Consider the following 25,083-nt stretch of genomic DNA (forward strand, 5'->3'; position numbering starts at 1 on the left):
TCATTGAGTCAACAGTGAAAACCAATCACCAGTATGATTTTTAACTCTTAGAAAAGGCTCTGTATCTTTAAGATGCTTTTAAGCTTTGTGCTTCCCACGGTTGGGGGGCTGTAAGCAATTCACAAGCTGTAAGAGGTCTGCTAGAGAGCTATCAGAGGGGTTTAACTGAAATATCCCTTTCAAATGCAGAAGCCTAAAGCCCTGAATTGACTTTTTTCCAGAGAATATCAGAAAAGTGGAAAAGCAGAGCACAAAAGCCGGCAGATTTTTTGTTGGGGTACATGCTTAGGAATTTCCAGAGGGACCCCTGAAGTCTGAACACGCCTTGCATATGTCAGCTTCCTTCCTCATGACCTTGTCACGGGCGGGATCCCTCACACTGGCTTCCGGCACTATGTTAATGAAAGTGGAGAGAGTGGACATCCTTGTCTTGTTTGTGATCATAGGGAAATGCTTTCAGCCTTTCACCATTAAGTATAATATTAGCTGTGGGTTTATCATATGTGGCCTTTTTATGTTCAGATATGTTCATTTGGGCTTCCTAGGTGGCTCAGTGGTAAAGAATCTGCCTGCCAATGCAGGAAACATACGTTTGATCCTTGGGTTAGAATATCCCCTGTAGGAGGAAATGGCAACCCACTCCAGTATTCTTGGCTGGAGAATCCCAGGGACAGAGGAGCCTGGCGGGCTACAGTCCATGGGGTCATAAAGAGTCCGAAACAACTAAGACTGAGCGCACACACATTTCCTTTGTATGCACTTTGTTGAGGGCATCCACCATAATGGATGTTGAATTTGTGAAAAGTCTTTTTGTGCATCTATTGAGATAATCCCATGATTTTTATCTTTTATTTAGTTAATGTGGTGTATCACAGTGATTGATTTGTGGATATTCATTCACCCTTCTTTCCCTGGGATAAATCTCACTTGATTATGGTATATTATTTTTTTAATGAATTATTGAATTTGGTTTGTTAATATTTTGTTGAGTAATTTTGCCTCTGTGTTCATTAGTGATATTGGCTTGTAATTTTCTTCTTCATAGTGTCTATGTCTGGTTTTAGTACCAAGGTGATGCCAGCCTCATAGAATGAGTTTCTGTTCAGTTTTTTGGGGGATAGTTTAAGAAGAATAATTATTAAGTCTTCATTAAATGTTCAGTAGAATTCACATGTAAAGGCATCTAGTCCTGGACTTTGGTTAGAATTTTTTGATGACTGATTCAATTTACTCACTAATAATTGGTCTGTGCAGATTTTCTGTTTCTTCCGGATTCAGCCTTAGAAGATTGTATGTTTCTAGGAATCCTTCCATTTCTCTGGTTTGTCCTATTTGTTGGTGTATAATTTTTCATAAGTAATTTTCTTATATTTGTATTTCTATGGTGTCCATTTTAACTTCTCTTTCACTTCTGAGTTTATTTATCTGGGCCAAATCTCTTTTTTCTTGATGTGTCTGGCTAATGTTTTATCAACTTTATTTATCTTTTCAAAGAACAAACTCTTCATTCACCCTTCCTTCCCTCTTTCCCTCTTTGTTTCATTTGTTTTCACTATGATTTCATTATTTCTTTCCTTCTACTAGCTTGGACTTTGTTTATTCTTTTTCTAGTTCCTTTAGGTATAAGTTTAGATTATTTGTAATTTTCTTCTTTCCTGATGTAATCTGTATTGCTATAAACTTCTCTCTTAGAATTGCCTTTCTTGCATCCCATAGACTTTAGAATGTTATATTTCCACTTTCATTTGTCTCAGGTGTTAGTTTATTTTCTTTTTGATATTTACAGTGACCACCAATGGTTGTATAGATTCCATGCGCTTGTGCTTTTACCTAGTTTCTTCTTGTAGCTGATTTCTAGTCTCATACCATTACGACACTGATTCCACTGTTTCCCCATCTATTTGCCATGAAGTGATGGGATTGGATGCCATGATCTTCATTTTCTGAATGTTGAGCTTTAAGCCAACTTTTTCACTCTCCTCTTTCCCCTTCATCAAGAGGCTTTTTAGTTCCTCTTCACTTTCTGCCATAAGGGTGGTGTCTTCTGCATATCTGAGGTTATTGATATTTCTCCCGGCAATCTTGATTCCAGCTTGTGGTTCTTCCAGCCCAGCGTTTCTCATGATGTATTCTGCATATAAGTTCAATAAGCAGGGTGACAATATACAGCCTTGATGTACCCCTTTCCCTGTTTGGAACCAGTCTGTTGTTCCATGTCCAGTTCTAACTGTTGCTTCCTGACCTGCATATAGGTTTCTCAAGAGGCATGTCAGGTGGTCTGGTATTCCCATCTCTTTCAGAATTTTCCAGTTTATGTGATCCACACAGTCAAAGGCTTTGGCATAGTCAATAAAGCAGAAATAGATGTTTTTCTGGAACTCTCTTGCTTTTTCCATGATCCAGCGGATGTCGGCAATTTGATCTCTGGATCCTCTGCCTTTTCTAAAACCAGCTTGAACAACTGGAAGTTCACGGTTCATGTATTGCTGAGGAAACAGTGTCAGACTTTATTTTTGGTGGCTCCAAAGTCACTGCAGATGGTGACTGCACCCATGAAATTAAAAGATGCTTACTCCTTGGAAGGAAAGTTATGACCAACCTAGATAGCATATTAAAAAGCAGAGACATTACTTTACTAACAAAGGTCTGTCTAGTCAAGACTGTGGTTTTTCCAGTGGTCATGTTTGGATATGAGAGTTGTACTGTGAAGAAAGCTGAGCACCGAAGAAATGATGTTTTTGAACTGTGGTGTTGGAGAAGACTCTTGAGAGTCCCTTGGACTGCAAGGAGATCCAACCAGTCCATTCTGAAGGAGATCAGCCCTGGGATTTCTTTGGAAGGAATGATGCTAAAGCTGAAACTCCAGTACCTTGGCCACCTCATGCGAAGAGTTGACTCACTGGAAAAGACTCTGATGCTGGGAGGGATTGAGGGCAGGAGGAGAAGGGGACGACAGAGGATGAGATGGCTGGATGGCATCACTGACTTGATGGACGTGAGTTTGAGTGAACTCCGGGAGTTGGTGAGGGACAGGGAGGTCTGGCGTGCTACAATTCATGGGGTTGTAAAGAGTCAGACACGACTGAGTGACTGAACTGAACTGAACCATCATGACTGGAAAAAATGCTCAATATGATTTCAATCTTTTTAAATTCATTGAGACTCATTTGTGTTCTTACATGTAACCTATCCTGAAGAATACTCCATGTGTACCTAAAAGAATGTGTATTCTGAAGTTTTGGAGTGAAATGCTCTGTATGTATCTCATAAGGTCATCTGTTTTAATATGTCATTTAATGCCAGTGTTTCCTTATTGGTTTTCTGTATAGATAATCTGCCCATTAATATAAGTGGGGTTTAAAGGACCCTGTTGTTATTGTATTACTGTCAACTTCTCCTGTTAAGTCTGTTAATATTTCCTTTATGTATTTAGCTATTCCTAAGTTGGGTACTTATATATTTACAAGTGTTATATATTCTTCTTGGATTGATCTCTTTATCATTATTTATGTTCCAATTTGTCTTCATTACAGTTCATCTTAAAGTCTGTTTTGTCCAATATAAATATTGCTACCCCAGTTGTATTTTTGCTTTCATTTTCATGGAATACAGGCATTCTTTGGCGATATTATGGGTTCAGTTCCAGACCATCGCATAAAGCACATATTGAGGTAAAGCAAGTCACATGATTGTTTTTGTTTCCCAGTGCATAGAAATATTATGTGTACATGCTGTAGTCTATTGAGTGTCCAACTGTCTAAAAGAAAAACATATATACCTTTATCAAAAAGACTTTATTGGTAAAAAATACTAACCAAAATTTGAGTCTTCAGCCAATTGTGATCATCTTGCAATAGCAGTATCAAAGATCACTGATCATAGACCACCATTAATACTTGTTGTTCTTCAGTCACAAAGTCATGTCTGACTCTTTGTGACCCCATGGACTGCAGCACACCAGGCTTCCTTCCCTCTCCCTCACTATCTCCTAGAGTTTGCTCAAACTCATGCCCATTGAGTCTGTGATGCCATCCAACCATGTCATCTTCTGTTGCCCCCTTCTCCTCTTGCCCTCAATCTTTCTTAGCATCAGGCACCTTGCATCAGGTGGCCAAACTGTTGGAGCTTCAGCTTCAGCATCAGTCCTTCCAATGAATATTCAGAATTGATTTCCTTCAGGATTGATTGGTTTGATCTCCTCAGTGTACAAAGGACTCCCAAGAGTCTTCTCCAGCACCACAATTCGAAAGCATCAATTCTTTGGCACTTTGTCTTCCTTATGGTCCAACTCTCACATTCATACCTGACTACTGGAAAGACCATAGCATTGACTATATGGACCTTTGTCAGCAAAGTGATGTCTCTGCTTTTTAATATTCTGTCTGCTGTCTAGGCTTGTCATAGCTTTCCATACAAGAAGCAAGCATCTTCTCATTTCATGGCTATAGTCATTAATATTATTATTACATAAAATATAATATAATAACATAAACAATAACAAAAAGTTTGAAATATTGCAAGAATTACAAAATGTGGCATAGAGACACAAAATGAACAACTGCTGTTATAACAATGGTACTGAGAGTATTGACAGATGCAGAGCTGCCAAAAGCCTTCGATTATAAAGTAAAGCACAATAAAATAAGGTATGCCTGTATCTTTTTCCACCCTTTCACTTGCAGTCTGTGTGTATGTCTTTGGATCTGAAGTGAGTCTGTTATAGGCAGCATGTATATGGGTCTTGTTTTTCAATCCATTCATCACCCTGTATCTTTTGATGGGAGCATTTAGTTCATTTACATTTGAAGTAATTATTGATATATATGTACTTAAAAACAAACAAAATGGCATTGATATATATGACATTTTGTTAATTGTCTTCTGGTTACTTATGTTGCTGTTGTTGTTCTCTGTTACCTTCTTCTTCTCTTACTATCTCTGCTTCTATTTCGATGACTTTAGTGCAATACCTGCATTCCTTTCTCTTTATTTTTGGTGACTCTATTGGCTTTTGGTTTGCGGTTACCATGAGGTTCTTATATAACAATCTATGTATACAGCAGCTTATTTTAAGTGGATGCATGTTCTAAATTGTTTGAGCATGTTCTAAAATCACCCTTCACTTTAACCATAAATTGAATTTTGATCTCCTAGAATGAATCTGCTCTCTCAGGTCTCTGTTTGAAGGCCCTCCTATATGTTGCCCCACTGTTTGAAAGGCTCCTTCAGTTGGCTGACTTTTATTTTCTTTCAATAATGCAGATGTCACCTCTTTAGGAAAGTCCTCTCTGAGCCTTAGTGCACCTTCCAAGACTCAGTTGGTACACCTTCTATATATTCCACTTCACCTTGGGTTCACTTCTATCACAGCATCTATTTGTTTACTTGTCTTGCCCACTAAACTATAAGGTTGTCTGGAAGTACTAAATATTTTAGTTATAAGCACCTTGCTCTTTGCCTCAGTTCAATTCAGTTCAGTAACTCAGTCGTGTCTGACTCTTTGTGACCCCACGGAATGTGCACACCAGGCTTCCCTGTCTATCACCAACTCCTGGAGCTTGCTCAAACTCATGTCCATTGAGTCAGTGATGCATTCCAACCATCTCATCCACTGTCACCCTCTTCTCCTCCTACCTTTGATCTTTCCCAGCATCAGGGTCTTTTCCAGTGAGTCAGTTCTTGGCATCAGGTGGACAAAGTATTGGAGTTTCAGCTTCAGCATCAGTCCTTCCAATGGATATTCAGGACTGATTTCCTTTAGGATGGACTGCTTGGATCTCCTTGCAGTCCAAGGGACTCTCAAGAGTCTTCTCCAACACCACAGTTCAAAAGCATCGGTTCTTTGGTGCTCACCTTTCTTTATAGTCCAACTCTCACATCCATACATGACTAATGGAAAAACCATAGCCTTGACTAGATGGACCTTTGTTGGCAAAGTAACGTCTCTGCTTTTTAATCTGCTGTCTAGGTTGGTCATAACTTTTCTTCCAAGAAGAAATTGTCTTTTAATTTCATGGGTGCAGTCACCATCTGCAGTGATTTTGGAGCCCCCCAAAATAAAGTCTGTCACTGTTTCCCCATCTATTTGCCATGAAGTGATGGGACCAGATGCTATGATCTTAGTTTTCTGAATGTTGAGTTTTAAGCCAACTTTTCCACTCTCCTCTTTCACTTTTATCAAGAGGCTCTTTAGTTCTTCTTTGCTTTCTGCCATAATGGTGGTATCATCTGCATATCTGAGGTTATTGCTATTTCTCCTGGCAATCTTGATTCCAGCTTGTGCTTTATCCAGTCTGGTATTTCTCATGATATACTCTGCATATAAGTTAAATAGGCAGGGTGAAAATATACAGCCTTGGATTATCAATCAAGCCTAGGTGCTTGATTGATTACGGAAGGCTGGCTATCTGTATATAAATCAATGAAGTCAGAACAAATCCTCAAAAGTTTTACAAAAACAAACTCAAAGTGGCTTAAAGACTTTAAAACATGACACCATAAAACTCTTAGATGAGAACATAGGCAAAACATTCTCTGACATAAATTGTACCAGTGTTATTTTAGGTCAGTCTTCCAAGGCAGTAGAAATAAAAGCAAAAATAAACAAATGGGACCTAACCAAACTTAAAAGCTTTTGTATAGCAAAGGAAACCATAAACAAAATGAAAAGACAACTTACAGACTGGGGGAAAATATTTTCAGATTATGTGATCCACAAGGGATTAAGTTCCAAAATCTATATATAGCTCATACAATAGCAAGAAACCCTGAACAACCCAATGAAAAGATGGGCAGAAGATCTAAACAAACATTTCTCCAAAGAAAACATACAGATGGCTAATAAACACATGATTAGATGTTCTTATTGCTAATTATTATAGAAATGCAAATCAAAACTACAATGAGGTATCACCTCAAACCAATCAGAATGGCCATCATTAAAAATGTTTATAAATAATAAATGCTGGAGAGGGTATGGAGAAAAGGGAACCCTCCTACACTGTTGGTAGGAATGTAAATTGGTGCAGCCACTATGAAAAACAGTATGGAGGTTCCTCAAGAAATGAAAAACAGAGTTACAGTATGACCCTGCAATCCCATTCCTGGGCATATATCTGGACAAAACTACAGTTTGAAAAGATACACGCATCCCAGTGTTCACTGAAGCACTATTTATAATAGCCAAGACATGGAAAGAACATAAGTGTCCATCAACAGATGAATGGATAAAGTGGTATGGTACATATACACAATGGAATATTATTAAGTCATAAAAAGAATGCAATAAGGCCATCTGCAGCAACATGAATGGACCTAGAGATTATCATACTAAGCGAAGTAAGTCAGAAAGAGAAAGATAAATACCATATGCTATCACGTATATGTGCAATCTAAAATATGACACAAATGAACTTATCTACAAAATAGAAGCAGACTTACAGACATAAAGAACAGACTTGTAGTTGCCAAGGAAGGGAGGAATGAGGAGGGATAGATTGGGAGACTGAGATTAACAGATGCAAACCAGTATGTATAGGATGGATAAACAACAAGGTCCTATTGCGTAGCACAGGGAATTATATTCAGTATCTTTTGACAAACCATAATGGAAAAGAGCATGAAAAGAATGTGTGTGTGTGTGTGTGTGTGTGTGTGTATAACTGAATCACTTTGCTATACAGTAGAAATTAACACAACATTGTAAACCAACTATACTTCAATAAAATAAAATTTCAAAAAAGTTTGTTTAAACCCCATGATCACCTGCTAACTTTAATAATGACCAGTTTTACTTTTCAGATGTGTGTTTGTGTGTAGGCCCCTGCACTGAAATAATGGTAATAACTGTGCTATCAGTCATACCACCGTGGCTCATTTTAAAGAACCAGCAGAAAACATTTTGCAGTATTGTCAAGATTTGCTACTATCCTGAATGAGACTTTTTCATTGACCTTTAGCTATTTAAACAAATTGTGAACCTAATCCAGGACTGTGACTGGTATTTTCTGAGTTGGTAACCAGTTCTGATTATCACAATTTTTATGTGTTAAAAGAAGCTACTTAGAAATTACATAGAAGACACTCCATGAAATTCCACTGGGGTTTTTAAATATCTTGAAGTTCTGATAATAATTTTACTTAATTTTAAAGATAAATTTCACATCTTAAATTTAAAAATTAAATACCCATCCTCCATTGTTTCTTGTGGAAAATAAACTTTTCTCTTCAGAATTGTATATATGAAAGGCTTCTGTCCCAAAGCCGCAAACTGCTTGCTAAGTACTAAGGAATACTGCAAAAAAAAAAAAAAAAAAAAAAGGTTTCTCTCTTTACTCTTTTCATAGCCAAAGTTATCCTGAAATTACACTGTGATATATTAAATTTATTATTTTAGTTAAGACATTGCTTACATTTATAAATTTACCGCATTCTCAAGATTCAGCTTTACTTTTTCCCTAGTATATGGTCTCCTCCCCAGTAGAACTTTATGAATTATAAATATCATAATATAATTTATAACATGTTGAAAATACTATGTACAGAGTCCTGAATAAACTGAGATTATGGAGGCTCTTAAATAAATACTCTTAGTTTTAATATCAATGAAATATATAATGGAGTTTCCAAAACTAATCTTTAGAATTATTTCTATATAAGCCTAACTTCAAAACAACACATCCTTTAGAAAGCATATTTCAAATATACCTGGAAGCTCTAAGAAAAATTCTATAAAGAAGGTATGGTACATATACATAGTGAAATATTATTAAGTCATAAAAATGTAATAAGGCCATCTGCAGCAACATGAATGGACCTAGAGATTATCATGCTAAGTGAAGTAAATCAGAAAGAGATTGAGTGCAGCACTTTCACAGCATCATCTTTTAGGATTTTAAATAGCTCAACTAGAATTCCATCACCTCCACTAGCTTTGTTCGTAGTGATGCTTCCTAAAGCCCACTTGACTTCACATTCCAGGATGTCTGGCTCTAGGTGAGTGATCACACCATCATGATTATCTGGGTCGTGAAGATCTTTTTTGTATAATTCTTCTGTGTATTCTCGCCACCTCTTCTTAATATCTTCTGCTTCTGTTAGGTCCAGACCATTTCTGTCCTTTATTGAGCCCATCTTTGCATGAAATGTTCCCTTTGTATCTCTAATTTTCTTAAAGAGATCTCTAGTCTTTCCTATTCTATTGTTTTCCTCTATTTCTTTGCATTGATCGCTGAGGAAGGCTTTCTTATCTCTCCTTGCTATTCTTTGGAACTCTGCATTCAGATGCTTATATCTTTCCTTTTCTCCTTTGCTTTTCACTTCTCTTCTTTTCACCATTATTTGTAAGGCCTCCCCAGACAGCCATTTTGCTTTTTTACATTTCTTTTTCTTGGGGATGGTCTTGATCCCTGTCTCCTGTACAATGTCACAAACCTCCATCAATAGTTCATCAGGCTATGAGACCTAGTCCCTTAAATCTATTTCTCACTTCCACTGTATAATCATAAGGGATTTGATTAAGGTCATACCTGAATGGTGTTGGAGAAGACTTTTGAGAGTTCCTTGGACTGAAAGGAGATCCAACCAGTCCATTCTGAAGGAGATCAACACTGGGATTTCTTTGGAAGGAATGATGCTAAAGCTGAAACTCCAGTACTTTGGCCACCTCATGAGAAGAGTTGACTCATTGGAAAAGACTCTGATGCTGGGAGGGATTGGGGGCAGGAGGAGAAGGGGACGACAGAGGATGAGATGGCTGGATGGCATCACGGACTCAATGGACGTGAGTCTGAGTGAACTCCGGGAGATGGTGATGAACAGGGAGGCCTGGCGTGCTGCGATTCATGGGGTGGCAAAGAGTCGGACATGACTGAGCAACTGAACTGAACTGAACTGAACTGAATGGTCTAGTGGTTTTCCCTACTTTCTTCAATTTCAGTCTGAATTTGGCAACAAGGAGTTCATGATTTGGGCCACAGGCAGCCCCCGGTCTTGTTTTTGCTGACTGTATAGAGCTTCTCCATCTTTGGCTGCAAAAAATATAATCAATCTGATTTCGGTGTTGACCATCTGGTGATGTCCATGTGTAGAGTCTTCTCTTGTGTTGTCGGAAGAGGGTGTTTGCTATGACCAGTGCGTTCTCTTGGCAAAACTTTATTAGCCTTTGCCCTGCTTCATTCCATACTCCAAGGCCAAATCTGCCTGTTACTCCAGGTGTTTCATTACCATTAATTTATTTTATTCCCTCTGAAGTCATTGTCAAATAAAACAACTGACTGGTTGTCATTCTGATTTGTCAGTCTATCTCTTATGAATTTAATTACCATGAGTCATAACAACATGCTATGAAAAACTCAGATCTAGACTAATTAAGACATAGAGAATCCTCTACGAAAACTTTTCATTTTATGTTTCTCTTCTGTACATTTTAATTGTAACAGAAGAAAAAACTTGAATCTTGAAAGAGGTAAATTTGTAAGAGATAAAAGGAAGGACTTATTTATGCACTGTTTTGTACTTTATTCATCTCCAGTGGTAAAGCATTCAATAAAGAACTAGACAGATTTCTGAAGGATGACTTCAAAGTAGATGCTCAAGAAACACCTTTAAAGCATTTTAATGGTCAGCCCCTTTGTGGATAATGAGGTTCACAGAAAATATGGAGAATGCTCAATAAGAATTCTAAAGAAAGATTTATAATTGTAGTGATTGAGCACAAGTTCAAAATCACTATAATGAGTAAACTAAATTTAGTGGATAATTAAAATGTATTTAGTTTTAGGCTACTTAGAATAAATTATTCACAGCTCTTAAAAAAGAAATGTAGCATATTATTTTATCTATGAAAATAATAATGTTTTCACCTACTAGGGAAGGTTCACTGGCATTCCATAGCAACTCACTGGGGTCCGCGTTTTCCGGATCATATATCCACAAAATGACAATCTACAAAATAAAATGTGTTCGCATTTCTTTACATTTTGGACAAATTTCATTTTTAGCTGTGGCAAAATATCACTATAAAAATGTTTTAATTTGTTTTTAAATTTTCAAACACCTCAATTTAAAAAATCAAAATTAGTGTGTGTTGTTTTTAACAAGAGAAACAATCCAAAGAATTAATAACATCCTCTACACTCCTGAGGTAAGTAATATTAAAGCTTTATATGAATGCCTATATGTCATTTTCTGCACCCACAAATAGACACAGCAGCCTCCCCACACACTCACACACTTTTTACAAAAATGAAATTACACTGGTCATGGCGGAGGGCATGGCAACCCACTCCAGTATTCTTGCCTGGAGAATCCCCATGGACAGAGGAGCCTGGGGGGCTACAGTCCACGGGGTCGCAAAGAGTCAGACGTGACTGAGCAACTAAGCACACATACATGCATAGTTTGCTTTTGTCACTTGATATACCACAGTCATTTCAATAGATGTAGATCTAATCATTTTATTATTTTCTTCTTGAATAGACATTTTATTCTATTATAAAAGTAAATTATATACAAGTACGGCAAAAATTTTCTCTCCCACCTTATGCTTTGTCACTTACTTCCCACACCCTGCAAGTGACTACTATTGATAAGGTTTCTTCTATATTTCCATAAAATTTTTGTCCATACCCAATGTTACTTTTCTCCATTTTATGTAAATACTAGTATATTAAATGCTTTTTTGAACATTATATTCACTTAAAGTTATATCTTCGATCTTTAAATGCTCTCATGAATATTTCATACTATTTTACATATTATTACAAATTATGGAGGAACCATAATTTAACAACTAATGTACTAATAAATATTTGTTTACATCATTTTCCATTACAATCAAAGTTGGAATGAGCAGCTCTGAACGTATATTACTTTGTACCTTGGAGTATTCCTAAAAGGAGAATTGATGAGTCACAGAGAATACGCATTTGTAGTTTTTAAGGATTCTGCTAAATTATTCTCCATTGAAGTTTTAACAATATACCTTCTCACCAGCAATGTATGAGATTTCTTCTTTTCTTCACAGCTTTCCCAATGTGATGTATTGTCATACATTTGAATATTGTCAGCCTGATGGATGAAAAATGGTTTTTGATGCAGTTTTAATCTGTATCTTTCCATATATTTGTATTCTATTTCTGTTTCCTGTCTGGTGAACCATCTATCCATTTCCTTTGCTCAGTTTCTATTGGGTTGTTGTGGTGGTGGTCGTTTAGACACTAAGTCATGTCTGACTCTTCGTGACCGCATGACTGTATCCTGCCAGGCTTCTCTGTCCATGGGATTTCCAAGGCAAGAATACTGGAGTAGCTTGCCATTTCCTTTTCCAGGGGATCTTATAACCCAGGGACTGAATCCGAATCTCCTGCATTGGCAGGTGGATTCCTAAACTGCTGAGCCACCAGGAAAGCCCCATTGGGTTATTAGTCTTTTATTTACTAATTTGTAGAAGTTTTTAACCTAAGGAATATTCTGTGTTCTACATCTTGATCTGTGTGGTAGTTGCATAGACATATGTGTGTACACATGAAAACATTTGTTTGCCTTAGATTCTTTATTATCCCCATATATTGCTGCCCTTCCTTCTTTTCTCTTTCTCCTTCCCCTTTTCCTTCCCTCCCTCCCCACCTCCCTTTTATCTTCCCTTTACCTTCTCTCAACCTACATAATTTAACAACTAGTTTTTATTTTTCCCTATTCTTCTCCATGCTATGAATTTGCAGAGATATATATACACACATGTGTACATGTATTTTTAAAAAGAAGCATCTTAACATGTTCTTTAAAAAAAAATTGGATCACATTATACATACTTTCCACATTCTTTTTATTCACTCAAATATACATCATTGAATTTCTCCAGTGTCAACTCATAGTGACTGGACAATATTTTATGATATAGTTATACCGTAATTTACAGATCAATTTCTAAAATAATGAAGATTTACTGTGGCTCCAGGTTTGGTTTGCTTTACCACATTACAATGCTACAAAATATGGATCATTTTCCATATAGCACTATATACTAGAGGTTTTATTAATATTTCTGTTCAGTAGATTCCCAGGAGTAGGATTATTGACCCAAAGGGTATATATACATATATATATATCCGTTCAGTTCAGTCACTCAGTCACGTCCGACTCTTTGCGACCCCATGAATCGCAGCATGCCAGGCCTCCCTGTCCATCATCAACTCCCGGAGTTCACTCAGACTCATGACCATCGAATCCGTGATGCCATCCAGCCATCTCATCCTCTGTTGTCCCCTTCTCCTCCTGCCCTCAATCCCTCCCAGCATCAAAGTCTTTTCCAATGAGTCAACTCTTCACATGAGGTGGCCAAAGTACTGGAGTTTCAGCTTTAGCATCATTCCTTCCAAAGAAATCCCAGGGCTGATCTCCTTCAGAATGGACTGGTTGGATCTCCTTGCAGTCCAAGGGACTCTCAAGAGTCTTCTCCAACACCACAGTTCAGAAGCATCAATTCTTTGGCGCTCAGCCTTCTTCACAGTCCAACTCTCACATCCATACATGACCACAGGAAAAACCATAGCCTTGACTAGACGGAACTTAGTCGGCAAAGTAATGTCTCTGCTTTTGAATATACTATCTAGGTTGGTTATATCTTTTCTTCCAAGGAGTAAGCATCTTTTAATTTCATGGCTGCAGTCACCATCTGCAGTGAATTTGGAGCCCAGAAAAATAAAGTCTGACACTGTTTCCACTGTTTCTCCATCTATTTCCCATGAAGTGATGGGACCAGATGCCATGATCTTCGTTTTCTGAATGGTGAGCTTTAAGCCAACTTTTTCACTCTCCTCTTTCACTTTCATCAAGAGGCTTTTTAGTTCCTCTTCACTTTCTACCATAAGGGTGGTGTCATCTGCATATCTGAGGTTATTGATATTTCTCCCGGCAATCTTGATTCCAGCTTCTGTTTCTCCCATTCCAGCATTTCTCATGATGTACTCTGCATAGAAGCTAAATAAGCAGGGTGACAATATACAGCCTTGACATACTCTTTTTCCTATTTGGAACCAGTCTGTTGTTCCATGTCCAGTTCTAAGTGTTGCTTCCTGACCTGCATACAGATTTCTCAAGAGGCATGTCAGGTGGTCTGGTATTCCCATCTCTTTCAGAATTTTCCCCAGTTGATTGTGATCCACACAGTCAAAGTCTTTGGCATAGTCAATAAAGCAGAAATAGATGTTTTTCTGGAACTCTCCTGCTTTTTCCATGATCCAGTGGATGTTGGCAATTTGATCTCTGGTTCCTCTGCCTTTTCTAAAACCAGCTTGAACATCTGGAAGGATATGATGCTGCAAATCTAAATTCTCCTTCATTTTCTATTTTTGTTAGCTATTAATTTCATTTTGTTAAAAAATTAGTCATTATTTAAATATTTGACTGTCAATACTTATTTAGATGTATCAGCATATTAAATAGTTCATTTGTTCATTATTTACTGCATCTGGTACTTCAGTTTTTCAGTCTGAGAACTCATGTCTTGAACTGTGGAGAAAACACCATAAGTGAAAATGAAAGTCATTCAGTCATGTCCCACTCTTTGCGACCCATGGACTATACAGTCCATGGAATTTTCCAGGCCAGAATACTGGAATGGGTAGCCTTTCCCTTCTCCAGAGGATACTCCCAACCCTGGGATCAAACCCAGGTCTCTCATATTGCAGGCAGATTCTTTACCAGCTGAGCCACAAGGGAAGCCCAAGAATACTGGAGTGGGTAGCCTATCCCTTCCCCAGCAGATCTTCTTGACCCAGGGATCGAATTGGGGTCCCCTGCATTGCAGACAGATTCTTTACCAACTGAGCTATCAAGGAAGCCCTGGAGAATTCTCCATAATTATTGGAGAAAAAGAATTCTCCAATTCTTTTTCTTCCCTTTTGGAACACCTATCATATTTATGATAAAGTGTCTTGGTCTGTCCTCTATGTCTATTAACTCTTTTCCATCTTTTAATTTTTATGTTCTCCATTCTGCCTGATTCCCATTCTGCATCACTAATTCTGCAGTTTTTTCAACTGTATCTAGTCTTCTATTTAATCTGAATTTTTATTTTTAGATGCCTATTTCTTCATCATAAGACATTTATGTAGGATGCTCTTCAATGTTGTATAATTATGAATAACCCTTGTTCTTGTTTCTTTCCCTTCATCTTTTGAGCAAACGAAATATGGATTTAATAACCTTTCAAATGGTCCTCATCTTTTGTTTTGAAAAGTATAAACTTTCTGCAGTTTATATGTATATATTCCAGGCAGTATGTCTTTTCCTGTGGTTTATGCCTTTTATTTTGAGGTTATTTTCAGAGCGTTTGTTTGCTAAGAGAGTCTTATACACTCTTGGTTATTAAATGAGTTTTATAATCACCTCTGCCTAGGCCCTATGTGTTTCACTACTTGCATTTTTGAGTTTACTAGTTGGCTCTAGGTTCTCCAACCTCTTGAGAGCAGTTTAACTTGGACATTCATCTGAAACTCTGTGACGGTAACTCCTTGTCTGTTTACAGTCCCCAAAAGGGTGTATCATCATTTATTTGCAATTAGCCAGAGAGTGGAGCTTTACTAGTTTTCATTTCACAAATCTTTAATAAATCCTAGCTTCATATAGGGAGGTTAATTTCAGCATCTCTTTCTCCCATATGTCGGAAACTTCATTTTCTATTCTCATACACATGTTAAAACATCACCCTTTGTCTACCAGGGCTTATATTTTGTATAATAAACTTACTTCAGAATTCAACCTTATCTAACTCTGGATTTTAGTTCTTTAGTGACTTGTGACAACCAGGAAATTCCTTTAATTGCTTTTACATTCTATACATGCACATATACCAATATTAATGTAAAAGTCTGCACTGATATTATACACACACATATTTTGTAATGGCATTTCTACATGTTTTGAGTAAGATGGAGGCTATTCTGCATTATTTGGGTCTATAATAAAAATTTTACTTTTAGAAGTTTCTATTTTCTAGCTTAAAATTCGTTATCTACTGATAATACTTTCTTCTTTTTGCATTGTTATAGCTTTAGTAAATAATCCTATAATGTCAGTTGGGTTTGGATAGGGATACATACGGACACATGAGCTCATTCAACTATCTTGATCGAATATAGGAAGTTTTATTTATTATTATTTTCTTTCTGCCTCTTCTTTCCATTTTATCATTGCTTTGAAAATATGAAAATATTTATGGAGATTTAATGTCCAAATATTACCACCTTATTTCAGTTTTCAAATTTTGGAATACATCTCTCTGTCATACTTAAAATCAGCCTTTAACCCACATGTCAAAATTTTTAGATCTCAAAGACTCTTTCATAGGCTTGAAAATTATTGAGACTTCCACAGAGCTTTTGTTTAATGTCAGTTAGCCCTATCAATATTTATTACCATATAACAAATAAAAATTGAGACTATTTAAAGATATTTATTAATTTATTTTAACATCTACAACAAACCCATTATATATTAATATTAATTAACATGTTTATGGGGACTTCCTCTGTGGCTTAGTGGTTAAGAACCCACCTGCCAGTGCAGAAGACACAGCAGATATGGGTTTGATCCCTGAATCAGGAAGATCCCCTGGAGTAGGAAATGGCAACATGTTTATGGAAAAAATAATTATTTTCCAAGATAAAGAATAGTAAGAAGAATGGCTGTTTTACATTGTGAAATCTCTTTAATATTTGGCTTAATAAGAGACAGCTGGATTATCATCAGTTCTTCTACGTTCGAGCTGTTGGTATATGGTATTCTGGTGGAAGTATATGGGGGGAAATCTATTCAGACAGATATATAGTTGGAAAAGTGTAGATCTCGCGGACCTCCTCAAAAGGCTTGTGAAGACCTAGGGGATCTTAGTCCATACCTTGAGTAACCTCTGCTCTAAGTAAATTATGTTGAGAATTAGTTTTGAAAATTCCTTGTCTGGTAAATATGAAGAGAGAAATAATATAGTGGTAATATGTGAAGAAGTATACAGAAACTTTAAAAAAAAGTTTTACCTGGGTTAAATTGTGAACAAAATTTCTGTTGAGAAAAAGAAAAATCATATTTTAGTAAACAGAATCCTAAATATTCAGTTAAATAATCTACTTTCAACATCAGTTCAGTTCAGTTGCTCAGTCATGTCTGACTCTTTGTGACCCTATGGACTGTGGCATGCCAGGCCTCCCTGTCCATCATCAACTCCTGGAATTTACTCACACTCATGTCCATTGTGTTGGTGATGCCATCTCCAGCCATCTCATCCTCTGTCATCCCCTTCTCCTCCCTCCTTCAATCTTTCCCAGCATCAGGGGCTTTTCAAATGAGTCAGCTTTTCGCAACAGGTGGCCAAAGTATTGGAGTTTCAGCTTCAACATCAGTCCTTCCAATGAATATTCAGGACTGATTTCCTTTAGGATGGACTGGTTGGATCTCCTTGCAGTCCAAGACTCTCAAGAGTCTTCTCCAGCACCACAGTTCAAAAGCATCAATTTTTAGGTGCTCAGCTTTCTTTATAGTCCAACTCTCACACCCATATATGATTACTGGAAAAACCATAGCCTTGACTAGATGGACCTTTGTTGGCAAAGTAACGTCTCTACTTTTTAATATGTTGTCTAGGTTGGTCATAACTTTTCTCCCAAAGAGTAAGAATATTCTGTTTATAGTTCGCTGTGTGTAAGTCACTTCAGTTGTTTGCAACTCTTTGTGACCCTGTGGACTGTAGTCTGCCAGGCTCCTCTCTCTGTGGGGATTCTCCAGGTAAGAATACTGGAGTGGGTTGCCATGCCCTCCTCCAGGGGCTCTTCCCAACCCAGGGATCTAACCTGTGTCTCTTACATCTCCTGCAATGACAGGTGGGTTCTTTACCCACTAAGCCACTTGGGAAGCCCTTATATTCCATTATGGACATATAAATGATTAAATACTAAATGTTAAAAAAAAAAAGCTCATGTCCATAATTAAATATAATTTTTGCTGAGGGGCATGAATATATATACTTCTTCCTGAATAATACTGTAAACTAATTTGACATGATCAATGCACATTAAAAAGTCCATAGTTTAGGGACTTCCCTGATGGCCCAATGGTTAAGACTCCCTGTTTCCACTACAGGGGGCACAGGTTCAATCCGTGCTCCAGGAACTAAGATTCTGCATGCCACATGGCAAGGCCAAAAAAAAAAAAAACACAACCTATAGAGTTTACATGTTTTAATTTATGTCAAGATAAAATTTATCAGTTAGCACTGCAAATGTTTCATTTATAGCCTTTCAGTGTAAATTTTCTGAAAGAAGAAAATTTACTTGTATATTTATTTATATGTTGTTTAGAAAGTAATTTTTCACTGTAAAGATAGCTGTTATTTTTAAAATCACATAACCTCTAAAAATCAATGACTCAGGATTGTGATTTCTTTTGTGCGTAGTACTTCAGTTCAGTTCAGTCGCTCAGTAGCTCCGACTTTTTGCGACCCCATGAATTGCAGCACGCCAGGCCTCCCTGTCCATCACCAACTCCCGGAGTTCACTCAAACTCATGTCCATTGAGTCAGTGATGCCATCCAGCCATCTCATCCTCTGTCGTCCCCTTCTCCTCCTGCCCCCAGTCCCTCCCAGCATCAGGGTCTTTTCCAATGAGTCAACTCTTCGCATGAGGTGGCCAAAGTATTGGAGTTTCAGCTTTAGCCTCAGTCCTTCCAAAGAATACCCAGGACTGATCTCCTTTAGAATGGACTGGATGGATCTCCTTGCAGTCAAAGGGACTCTTAAGAGTCTTCTCCAACACCACAGTTCAAAAGCATCAATTTTTCATAGCGCTTAGTACATCATTAAGTACAAAATAAAATGAAGATGTCTTGGGAATCAGTAAATGTACATGCAGTAAGTTCCTAAGACCATATGATGAATATAATATTTCATATGTCCAATCTAATATATGAGAAAGCTACTGAAACTAAGTACTAAAAATCTTGATAGGCGATATGTCCAAAGTTCAAAAAATATGAAGTTTGTCAAAAACATCCCCTGTCAGCACACAGGCACCTAAAACTAACCCTTGAAGCTGAGGATGCAGAGAGTCCTGGCTTGGGCCACCACTACTGCCTGCCCTGGTCCCTATCTACTGTACCTGGAGGCACTGCTGAGGACTACGATAGCCCTTGCAGTCACTGTGGACACCCTGCAGCATTTGGTAAACACCACGCAACTGTCAATGTTCTAGATCTTAGTGGGCTAAACTGATGAGACATTGGACCACACCGGATCCAGAGCCAGCACATGCCCTGCACATGACACCCCATACCACTAGACTGGTGGTCACAGCACGTTCCAGCATGCACAACCACAGGCGGAGGTCTTCTCTTAGTGAGGTCAGTCTATGACGTCTGGAAGTGGTGACTGCTTCTTCAAATGTGCAGACACCTACACAGGCTACAAGGACAGTGAAGAATCAGGGAAACGTGACACCACTTAGGGAACACAGGAAACTCAAGCAACGAATCCTAAGGAAATGGATTACATGAATAGCCTGACAAAGAATTCAAAATATGGTTCTAAAGATGCTCAGAGAGCTATGAGAGAACAACAACAACAACAACAACAAAACAATTTAAAGAAATTAGAAAAACAGTATAAGAACAAAATGAGAAATTCAAAAAAGAGACTGAAAATATAAGGAAGATTTTGGAAGGGAAGAATTTATAAGAGAGCTTCACAGCAATTAGACAAGAGAAATAAATAAGAGTTATTCAAATTGGAAGGGAAGAGGTAAAACTATTTGCAGATGACATGATACTCTATGTAAAGAACCCTGAAGTCTCCACACAAAAACTATTAGAATAAAGGAACTCAATAAGCTAGCAGAATAAAAAGATTAATACACAGAAATCATTGAATTTTTAGACTAACAATGAAATATCAGAAAGAGAAAATTTTAAAAATCCTGTTGAAAATCTCATCCAGAAAAAAAAGGAATTAAACTTAACCAAGGAGGTGAAAGATCTGTACACTGGAAAACTGTAAAACCTTGATAAAGTAAATTGAAGATAATTTAAAGGAATGGAAAGATCTCATCTTCTTGCAGGGGAAGAGTTAATTGTTAACTTAGTTTTAAATTTTTAACTTAATTGTTAATTCTTAAATTGTTAAAATGGCTATACTACTCAAAGCAATCTACAGATTTAGTGCAATCCCTATCAAAATACACATGATTTTTTTTCACAGAACTAGAACAAATAATCCTAGAACTTACATGGCACCACAAGAGATTGTGTATTAATATAACACAAAACCAAACAAAAGGAGAAAAGCATTACAAGTGATAAACACGGTCACTACAAAGTTTCAATTCTTCAAAAAAATCTTAATAATTCAAAGTTATGTGCACCTAAAAGATGCCCTCAAAGCATAAAGCAAAAAATTAGGCACCTACATGCAAAAGTGACATGTCTACCACCACAGTGGGAAATTTTAGCCAATTATCAACTCATGAGTCAAATAAGTACAAAAGATTTGAACAGTACACTTAACACAACTGACCTACTGGACATAAATAGCATATGCTATCCAACAATAGGAAAATATATTTTCTTTAGGTACTCGTGAGACGTTTATAAACTCTGACTACATGCTAGGCCAAAGATTTGATTCTAATACTTCTGTGATAATAATAAAATTAGGTTAGAATTCAGTAACAAAATAATAATTGAAAAGACTCATGTCTGTAAATTAAAAATGCATTCCTATACAGCACATTTGCCAAACAAATTATAGTGGCTCTTAGACTATTATTTCTGAGCAGTAATGAAATATTACGACTATGATATATTCCAATATAGAGGTATTTAGAAAAAATTTTACTTCCTTAAACATACACTTGATAAAAAGGAAGTCTTAGATCTATGTAATAGACTAAATAACTAGATTAGTAAGTTTCAGAAAAACAAACTCAAAAAAAGAAATAATATAAAAAACAAATTGAGACAAAGTAGACAACAGTAGAAAAACTCAATAAAGCCGAAATATAGTTCTTTGAAAAGACTAACAAAATAAAAATATCTCTAGGAAAAAAAAATAAGAAAACAAAAGGAAGGCACAAATAAAAATATTAGAAATGATAAAAGAGTGGCATACCTACAACTGCTGCAGAGATTAAACAAAAATATAAGAGGATATTATGGGAAATTTTATGACATAAAAATTGATACTAACATTGCTAACTGAAGACATGGAAGAATTTCTGGAAAAATACTACAGAAATGAATTTTACAAGAATTAGAACTCCAAAGTAGCATTTTAACCATTAAAGAAATTGAAATAATAGTTATAAAATCTTCCCCCACACACTCAAAAAGTCCAGATCCAGGTAGATTTCTATGCAAGTTACCATCAAATACTCAAGGAACATATATTTCCAATCTTAAATAAAATCTCTCAGAGAATAGAAGTAAAGTGAAAGTTGTTCAGTCGTGTCCAACTCTGTGCGTGGAATTCTCCAGGCCAGAATAACTGGAGTGAGTAGCCTTTCCCTTCCCCAGGGATCAAACCCAGGTCTCCGCATTGCAGGCAGATTCTTTACCAGTTGAGCCACAAGCGAAGAGAATAGAAAAGAAAGACTAATCCTAACTTACATGATGAGTCTAGCATAGTCTTGGTATCAAATGTATTAAAGGATATACAAAGGGAGTAAAACCACAGGCCGCTCCCACTCATGTATATTCATACACATAAAAACCTAAACAACATTAGCAAATGTAATCTATAAATGTATATGAAAGATAATTCATCAAGACCAAGTTAGCTTATTCTAGAAATACAAGTTTATTAATATGGAAATATTAATAACTATTATCTATCAGATTTACATAGTAAAAAGAGAAAAACTATACAAACATTTATGTGGAAGCAGAAAAACATTTTGAATATTTAACAAGTCATAAAAAGAATTCACAGCCAGCTTGGAATAAAAAGGACCTTCCTTAATCAGGTAAAGTTTAACTCATAACCTGTAACAAATATTATGCAAAATAGTGAAATGATGAGAGTCTTCCTTTTGAGATGACGAATAAAATAAGAAGCCCTGCTATCACCCTTCTAAAAAGGATTGTATTTGATATTCTAGACATGTAAGAATAAAAGGAATAGAAGGCATACTTATAAGAAAGAAAAACAAAATCATCATTATTTGCGGGTAATCTGATTTTATTAAATTCCATCCAACAGAATTTAGCAATATTGCTGAATGCAAAAATAAACAGTCAAAAGTAAAGTGTATTCTATACAACAGGAAGAGCTGGTTAGAAATTATAATTTTAAAAGTTTGATTATTTATAAGAGAAACAAAAATATAAACTACCTAAGAATTCAGTTCAGTTCAGTTCAGTTGCTTAGCCATGTCCGACTCTTTGTGACCCCATGAGCTGCAGCACACCAGGCTACTTGTCCATCACCAACTCCCAGAGTTTACTCAAACTCATGTCCATTGTGTCGGTCATGCCATCCAGCCATCTCATACTCTGTTGTCCCCTTCTCCTGCCTTCAATCTTTCTCAGCACCAGGGGCTTTTCAAATGAATCAGTTCTTCGCATCAGGTGGCCAAAGTATCGGAGTTTCAGCTTCAGCATCAGTCCTTCCAATGAATATTCAGGACTGATTTCCTTTAGGATGGACTGGTTGGATCTCCTTGCAGTCCAAGGGACTCTCAAGAGTTCTCCAACACAGTTCAAAAGCATCAGTTCTTTGGTGCTCAGCTTTCTTTATAGTCCAACTCTCACATCCATACATGATTACTGGAAAAACCATAGCTTTAACTAGACAGACCTTTGTTGGCAAAGTAATGTCTCTACTTTTCAATATTCTGTCTAGGTTGGTCATAACTTTTCTTTCAAGGAGCAAGCGTCTTTTAATTTCATGGCTGTAGTCACCATCCGCAGTGATTTTGGAGCCCCCCTAAGTGAAATCTCTCTTTTAGCTGTTTCCCCATCTATTTACCATAAAGTGATGGGACCAGATACCATGATCTTAATTTTATGAATGTTGAGTTTTAAGCCAATTTTTTCACTCTCCTCTTTCACTTTCATCAAGAGGCTCTTTAGTTCTTCTTCGTTTTCTGCCATAAGGGTGGTATCATCTGCATATCTGAGGTTATTGATATTTCTCCCAGCAAACTTGATTCCAGCTTGTGCTTCATCCAGCCCAGCATTTCTCATGATGTGTTCTGCATATAAGTTAAACAAGCAGGGTGACAATATATAGCCTTGACATACTCTTTTTCCTATTTGGAACCAGTCTGTTATTCCATGTCCAGTTCTAACTGTTCCTTCTTGACCTGCATACAGATTTCTCAAGAGCCAGGTCAGGTGGTCTGGTATGTCCAACTCTTACAGATCACAGTTTGCTGTGATCCACACAGTCAAAGGCTTTGGCATAGTCAATAATGCAGAAATAGATGTTTTTCTGGAACTTTTGCTTTTTCAGTGATCCAGTGGATGTTGGCAATTTGATCTCTGGTTCCTCTGCCTTTTCTAAAACCAGTTTGAACATCTGGAAGTTCATGGTTCTTGTACTGCTGAAGCCTGGCTTGAGAATTCTGAGCATTACTTTACTAGCGTGTGAGATGAGTGCAATTGTGCAGCAGTTTGAGCATTCTTTGACATTGCCTTTCTTAGGGATTGGAATGAAAACTGACCCTTTCCAGTCCTGTGGCCACTGCTGAGTTTTCCAAATTTGCTGACATAATGAGTGCAGCACTTTCAGAGCATCATCTTTTAGGATTTGAAGTAGTTCAATTGGAATTCCATCACCTCCACTAGCTTTGTTCATAGTGATGCTTCCTAAGGCCCTCTTGACTTTGCATTCCAGGATGTCTGGCTCTAGGTGAGTGATGATACCATCGTGATTGTCTGGGTCCTGAAGATCTTTTTTGTATAGTTCTTCTGTGCATTCTTCACACCTCTTCTTAATATCTTCTGCTTCTGTTAGGTCCATACCATTTCTGTCCTTTATTATGCCCATCTTTGCATGAAATGTTCCCTTGGTATCTCTCATTTTCTTGAAGAGATCTCCAGTCTTTCCCATCCTATTGTTTTCATCTTTCTTTGTATTGATCACTGAGGAAGGCTTTCTTATCTCTCCTTGCTATTCTTTGGAGCTCTGCATTCAAATAGGCATATTTTTCCTTTTCTCCTTCATCTTTCACTTCTCTTCTTTTCTCAGCTATTGGTAAGGCCTCCTCAGAGAACCATTTTGCCTTTTTGCATTTCTTTTTCTTGGGGGTGGTTTTGATCCTAATGAAAATGTCCTGATACTTTTATTATTAAAAATTATAAAACCTTATTGGCAGACATGTAAAAAAAACTTAAGCAAATGGAGGGTTATATATTAGTCCGGAGTAGAAAGGCTTCTCAAATTGATTAAAATATATAGACATACTATAAAAAACCCAACTAAGATTTTTTGTAGAATTGACAAACCAATTCCAAAAATTTATAGGAAAGAGAAACAGGCCCAAGATAAAGCTAAGAAGTTCCTAGAAGAGGACAAGAATTGGGGTCAGTGTGAGGCAGGTATTTGTGCTATCACTTCTCAAGATTTAAAAAATAAACTTATAATAATACAGATAATATAATTTGTTCAAGTATATACAAATAGATCAGCTAAACAGAATGGCTAATCCAGGATGAAACCCATGCATACACGGAAACTTGATCTATGGCAGAACTGGTTTTGTGGAAATATCATTCAATGGAGTGAAGTGAAATGAAAGTCCGACTCTTTGGGACCCCATGGACTATACAGTCCATGGAATTCTCCAGGCAGAACACTGGAGTGGGTCTTTCCTTTCTCCAGGGAATCTTCCTAACCCAGGGATCGAGCCCAGGTCTCCTGCATTGTAGGCGGATTCTTTACCAGCTGAGTCAGAAGGGAAGCCCCAGATCATTCAATAAATGAATCTAAAAAATTAATTATTCATATACAAAAAATAAAGTTGTAGTTCTATCTTGAAGCATATACAAAACCTAATTCCAAGTGGATTAAAGATTTAATTGTAGAAAGCAAAACTATA

At 37.0% G+C, this 25,083-nt stretch overlaps 1 protein-coding gene across 1 annotated transcript in view; it reads right to left on the reverse strand.

Moving 5' to 3' along the window:
• C16H1orf101 (chromosome 16 C1orf101 homolog) overlaps positions 1-25,083 on the reverse strand; it is a 150,172-nt gene that overhangs the window by 92,599 nt on the left and 32,490 nt on the right. The window contains exons 7-9 of the mRNA XM_005690605.2: positions 17,037-17,061; positions 10,867-10,944; positions 8,187-8,293 (exon numbers count right to left, since the gene is read on the reverse strand). Coding sequence (XP_005690662.2) covers positions 8,187-8,293; positions 10,867-10,944; positions 17,037-17,061 — 210 coding nt within the window. The remainder of the gene's footprint in view (positions 1-8,186; positions 8,294-10,866; positions 10,945-17,036; positions 17,062-25,083) is intronic.

The sequence above is a fragment of the Capra hircus genome, chromosome 16 (genome assembly GCF_001704415.2).
Source record: "Capra hircus breed San Clemente chromosome 16, ASM170441v1, whole genome shotgun sequence".
NCBI lineage: Eukaryota > Metazoa > Chordata > Mammalia > Artiodactyla > Bovidae > Capra > Capra hircus.